Source organism: Thamnophis elegans, chromosome 12 (genome assembly GCF_009769535.1).
Source record: "Thamnophis elegans isolate rThaEle1 chromosome 12, rThaEle1.pri, whole genome shotgun sequence".
Taxonomy (NCBI): domain Eukaryota; kingdom Metazoa; phylum Chordata; class Lepidosauria; order Squamata; family Colubridae; genus Thamnophis; species Thamnophis elegans.
Window position 1 is genome coordinate 9,467,608 of NC_045552.1, and position 6,438 is coordinate 9,474,045.

The 6,438-nt window shown below is 42.9% G+C and overlaps 1 protein-coding gene across 1 annotated transcript; it reads right to left on the reverse strand.

The window, feature by feature from the left end:
- Positions 1–2,820: 2,820 nt before the first annotated feature.
- On the reverse strand, positions 2,821–3,768 carry LOC116515590 (G-protein coupled receptor 42-like). Its single transcript, XM_032227712.1, has one exon. The coding sequence runs from the start codon at positions 3,766–3,768 to the stop codon at positions 2,821–2,823; it is 948 nt and encodes a 315-aa protein (XP_032083603.1).
- Positions 3,769–6,438: the final 2,670 nt, after the last annotated feature.

A 6,438-nucleotide genomic window follows, 5' to 3' on the forward strand; every position in this document is an offset into this window, starting at 1 on the left:
AAACGGTAGAGAAACAATGGCAAACCACTTCCATGTTGTTACCAAGAAATATATCCATGAAATCACCAAAGGAGCTTGGCAAAAGATTGCTCAATGTTGACTTTTTTAAAGCAGCCCTCTTAATAAATTATATGTACACACTTTAGTCTTGGCCCCAAAAACATTTAATTTCATAAATCTAAGGTCTAATCGGTGAATATAAAACCAAAGTGGCCCCAATACTTCATTTAGTTTCATGGACTTTCATAATAAATATAGAAGAACAATCACAGCAGATTTAAATAACTTGTCAGTCCAAAGAAGAAGTCTAAAATATTTGTTTGAAATAAAAGTATGTAGCATCATGTCCCTCTTCACCCTCAACACCAAAGCACTGGATTAGAATATGCCAAGAAAAAAAAGTTTGAGAAATCTTTCTGGTCCAGAAAAAAAATCTGGTTTATGTACAGGTAATCCCCTTCCTACAACCTCAGTAGGACCAGAATTTCCATTGTTAAGCAAAGGGGTTATTAAGTGAATCACACCCAATTTTATGACATTTTTGCCGCAGTTGTTAAGTGAATCATGCAGTCGTTAAGCAAATCCTGTTTCCTCCATTGACTTTCCGTGTCAGAACCTGGCTGAGAAGGTTGCAAATGGCAATCCCATGAGCCCAGGCTGCTGAAACAATCATAAATACATACCCGTTTGCCAAGCACCCAAATTTTGTTGATGTAACCTTGAAGATGCTGCAACAGTTGTAAATGTGGATATTGTTTGTAAGTCATTTTTCCCAAGTGCTGTTATAACTTTGAATGGTTGCTATATGAATGGATAGTCAAGGACAATGTACAGTATATACCTATCCTTGGGGATGGGGGGGATTACTGTAGGCTGATATGGACATGTTCTTCCAAAGAAAGAAGGGGTGCCATGCAGAAAAAAACTGTGACCTACCTACCTACCTACCTTCCTTCCTTCCTTCCTTCCTTCCTTCCTTCCTTCCTTCCTTCCTTCCTTCCTTCCTTCCTTCTACAATGTGTGATCTTAAGATATAAAAATGTTGATGCTGGATGAATGATTAGGGAGGGAGGGAACATTCATTCATCCATCCATCCATCCATCCATCCATCCATCCATGCATCCAACCAACCAACCAACCAACCGACCAACCAACCAACCAGCCAGCCAATCAACCAACTATGCATATCTATCTTATCTATCTTGTCTGTCTGTCTGTCTGTCTGTCTGTCTGTCTGTCTGTCTGTCTCTCTCTCTCTCTCTCTATCTGTCTGTCTGTCTCTCTCTCTATCTGTCTGTCTGTCTCCGTCTATCTATCTATCTATCTATCTATCTATCTATCTATCATCTATGTATCTATCTATCATAATAAAATCTAGATATAAAATCAAAGATAGATATAAAATCTATATCTCTCTGTCTATCATCTATCTTCATCCTGTGTGTGTGTTTTTGTGTGTGTGAGAGAGAGAGAGAGAGGGAGAGAGGGAGGGAGGGAGGGAGAGGGAGAGGGAGATCAAGATCTATTAAAGTTACAGATTATCCATCTTACCTCAAGGTAATTCATAATACAAGAGCAGTATGAGAGTGGAATCAAGTGAGAAGACATTTGGCTCCCTTCCTCCTGTGATACTGATGCAGCTAAGGCTATATATAAGTGAGAAAACATTTTGCTCCCCTGGACCTCATTCAAATATTTTTTGCAACCTCACTCTTTAACAGCAAGCTGGCCTTCCATTTTCAAAACGGGAAATCTTTTGTGTGGGAAAGCTCATATCTGTTCAAGCACCTGCGTGAGTGTGCTGACTGCTCCATACTATTCTTTTGCTGTTGATTAGTTGCCTCTCCCTCCTTTCATTCGGGAATTCAAGGTGAAGGACACAGAATTTCCTCCATCTATTTTTTTCCCCATAATTATGAGATAACTTAAACTGAGAAAGAATGAGTCTCCGTTTTTCTTCTACTTAAACCCAACTATCCAGAAAAGGGAGGGTGGCCTCCAGCACCAAATATTAGGAAGAAAGCATCTAAGAAACTGTGAAAAAGAAAGATTCTATTCATCCCTCTGTTCTTTTTGCTGCCAGGAAGAACCTGAAATATTATTTCCAAAGTACTTAAAGAGCCTACAATATACAACTTCCTGACTCGAAAAAAGGACAAAAATCTTCATTTACATAGGAGATATTATGAAAATATAAAAGGTAAGAGTCCTCTGTCAGTTTTTTTCTCTCCTCAATATATTTTAAAGAAACAATTATTTGTGCCCTGCTGGCGCAGATCACATGCATTTGATCACACTCAACGTTGTGAGCCTCTGAGTCCCTAAGTAATGCATGTCTACACCCCAGTGGTGAGCTCGGTTTCTGCAGACTAATTCCCAGAGATAATAAAAGATCTCAGAATGTCTAACTCTTCTGGATTGTTTGCACCAAGTCTGTTGTCCAATTCATCTTTTCACGCTAATTCCCAAAAGGTTGCTGTTGAATGTTCTCCCTTCTGCACAGTTTCTGCTGTTAATCTCATCCGGAGACCAGTTTCCACTTGGCTGGGGCAGATCCCTCACTGAGAGCCCTTGAATTCAATTGCTGTCTTCTCAGTGCCAGGTAAAGGCACGGAGAATTTAAAAAAAGGTACAGACCTAAGACGGCATTTCTTTAGCTGGTCCCTCACCTGTATCAATTGTTTAGCTTGTCATTCGGTCAGGCAGCCTACCTGCTGCATACTGAGAAGGCCAACCCTTTTCCTGAACGGTTAAAATATGATGGTCTAATCCCATATGTTAGAGACCACAGGACAGAAGACATCACGAAAACGAAGAATTCAGGCAACACCACCATCTCCCTGTTGGGTCTTTGCTTTCCCATGAGCCAAGACAATCTTCATCCGGATGGAGCTACATTTATCTCTCAGCGAGCGCCAGACTTGAACAATTCCATCGTCCATGGCAGAGGAGAGGAAGTAGAAGATGAGGGGATCCAGAAAAGCGTTGCACGCCGTTGGAAGCAGAGCCACAGTGCGCCACCAAACGTCCTCCCCATAGACGAAGCCTACGACGTGGGATATGTTATAAGGGCCGAAACAGAGGACAAAAACAGACAAAGTGGCCATGGCCACCCGTACAGCACGGCGTTTCTTCCGCAGATGGAGATGCGATCCAACCAGGACACGGATGCATCCGGCGTAGCAAAAAGCTGTGATGAGCAAGGGGAGAAAGAACAGGACCACGGAGAGCTCCAGGCGCACAGGGGCCAATAAAGCCAGCTGGTCTGCGCTGAAGTTGCGGTAGCAGGAAGAGCTGTTCCCAGTGAAAAGGCTGGAGTTGGTGCCCCTGGAGTTCTCGAGAGCAACGAGGAGGACACCGTGGAATCCCACCAAGGCCCAGATGCCCACGGAAACCAGGCAGGAGTAGCACGGCTTCTTGTAAGCTTGGTAATGGAGGGGATAAACGGCTCCCAAAAACCGCCCTGCACTCACCGCCGTTAGGAAAAGGGCGCTGGTGTAAATTGTGCCGAAATGGATCAGGTTGTAAAGAGGACACAGGAAACCTGGCACCGTCCAGTCCATCTTTCCTTTTTCCAGCATCTTAAGAGGTAGGAAAAGGATGAAGACCAAGTCAGAGAGGCAAAGGTTGATCATGTAGATGAGGTTGGGGGTCAAGCGGACCCTGGCACGGCAATAGAAGATGTAAAGGGCCAGGATATTGGAGGGCAATCCCAAGAGGATGGTTGCCCCGTAGACCACCAAAGAAATGATCTCCCAGACTCCCATTCTGTCAGCATCAATGAGCGGGAAGGAGCAAAGCTTCGCTTGTCTACGTATTGCTCCCTTCTATGTTCCAGCAGCGTAAGCAGTGCCAAGAACATCTCAGCTGTTTAGCTGTTAAATAGTACTGTGTGCGAGTAACGAGGGAGCAAGAGCAGATGCAAGAAGCATGGGACAAGGTGAAATGGACCGTGAAAAAATTGTTCAGTGAAAGCGACTGTGAGCCAGGGCAATAAAGCCATAAACCTCAGAAAGTCATACGAAGTCTCTCATGGCCCACTGAGCTTCTCACTATGCCTGGGTAATCTGGGGAACCGGAAGACAGAACAAGGGATGAAGAAAAAAGTCTGAATGTATTAGAAGATGGGCCATGACTGCATTCCTGCAACTCTGGAAATGAGGTCATCTGATACTGGAATTCTCTAATATCCAAAACCTTAAACATTAATGGGGTTTTATTGTTGCCTCGTATCTTATGATTCCCCCCCCCCCCCCCGAATTAAGATCATAGCATATAGACAGGCACAATATTTTGGGTGAAAATAACTGTCGGGGTGGGTCAGTGGCTAAGACGCTGAGCTTGTCGATCAGAAAGGTAGGCAGTTCAGCGGTTCGAATCCCTAACGCCACGTAACGGAGTGAGGCTCCTTATTAAGGAGTGTCATCAGACCGGAATATTGCTGATCTGGAATACTTCTGAAATAATCTTCCCATTGTGGCTTTCCATTTTTGTCAGATTCCACCTCATTCCACAAACCCTGCTATTTTTGCAAATTTCCCCAAATGGTGTTGGGCACAAGTTAGAAAAAAATATATGTAAAAGGTATTGTAGGCAGGTGCTAACCAGGTATCTTTGCTGCCAGTATGGATTCACACAGGTATCCATTCTGATGTGTATCAACAGTGACGATCTCTGCCCTCCCCACCCACTGTAATGCAACTCACACTATCTCCCCATATTGTTCAACCTGGAGGGCAGGAAATGTCTTCTGAATGCACATAATGGACATGCCCACACAGGCATCCATTCTGATGTATATCAACAGTGACAATCTTTGCTCCCCCTAGAGTGAGGAACGGCTAGCACGTATGTGTAAGAGGAACCTTTACCTTTATCTTACAGATAGTTAGAAGAAGTAGTTAAAACCTAACTTAAAAAGGGGATTTTTGACGCGGAAGCAAAGCTCTGGTTGCCCCCCACCCACTGGCCATGTGACCACTCTTGGCTTGCTTGGCAACACGGCCACATACAGTATATGGCCATTTGCCGTGTCCTGCAGTTATATGACAGTATTTTGCAAATGATGTTTTAAAAACCGGGCACTTTTGATTTTTGGCAAAACTGTGCCAGAGGGAGCGATCGGTTTGCTTCATGGAAGTAGTGTTCACCCTTACAGCCATGGTGTTCACTTACTGAGTGCCACAAAAAAGTTGTAAAATTGAGTCAGTCATGTGACCAACCCATTTTATAACCTTACAATGACACCCTTATGGATGTTATCCAAGGACTAAATCTTCCTTTTAAACAGATCATGAACAATTGGCAGTGTGGGAAAGGAGAGGCTCAAAAAAAGACAATAATGGCAAACATAATTATGAAATCCAAACCACACACTTCTTTTTGTACATCTGTAAAAAGGGGGAAAACCATCACACATCATTGTGGCCAATATTTGTACTTTTTGTTTAATCACCAACACCCTGTGTATAAAGCTTACACTTTAAACAATTCCTGTTGGTTTTTCTCAGCACATTGCATTAACAATATTTTTAATGTTGAATTAAAGCAGGATATCAATCACGCAATTTTTTTAAAAAAAGGATAACCTGTTTCTGTATGGCCTGGAATCTTTGAGAAAGACAGAAACAAAAGCAGATATTTATATTAGATATAGATATTGATGATCTACGATTGATTCAGATATATTGATCTTCTGTACGTACGGTATGTGTATATCTTCATTACATATTCAACCTTTATAAATTACTATCAGATGCTGACCAATGCCTTTTTTAACTATTACATGTGGACACATCAGGGGTGGGTTCCTGCCAGTTCTAACCTTTTCAATCAAAGAGGTTCCACAAATCTACAGTGCCGTTTAGAACCGGTTCCAGCTCCTTCCCCCCTGCCCATCTGCACATCATCAAGATGAAGAGCAAGAGGAGGAATTCTGGGAGTTGAAGTCCACAAGTCTTAAAGCTTCCAAGTTTGAACACCCCTAGGGGTGCAAGGGTCTTGTAACTTGACAGCTTTAAGACTTGCGTGCTTCAAATGTCAGAGTTTCTGAGCCAATATTTTGGTTGCTAAGCAAGAGCGTTGTTAAGTGAGTTTCACCACATTTTACAACTTGGCCACGCCCACCTGGTCACATGGCCAGCAAGCCACTCCCACCCGGTCACATGGCCGGCAAGCCACTCCACCTGGTCACATGGCCAGCAAGCCACTCCCACAAAGCAGGCCACACCTACAGAAGAGGTTCTAAAAAAAATTGAAACCCACCACTGTGACACATACATACACATTTATACACATTTATACACACATACATACACATCATTTAAGTAGCATGTCATATTATATTATTTCTGCCTAAGCATGAAAATAGTACTTCAGGAAGGAAACATGCTCCGATGACTGGTGGAAAGTTTATTCTCTGAACTGAGTCAATCAGG

Bases quoted from the DNA above. Each gene is read 5' to 3' on its own strand.
- LOC116515590 (XM_032227712.1), bottom strand. From the start codon at position 3,768: ATGGGAGTCTGGGAGATCATTTCTTTGGTGGTCTACGGGGCAACCATC.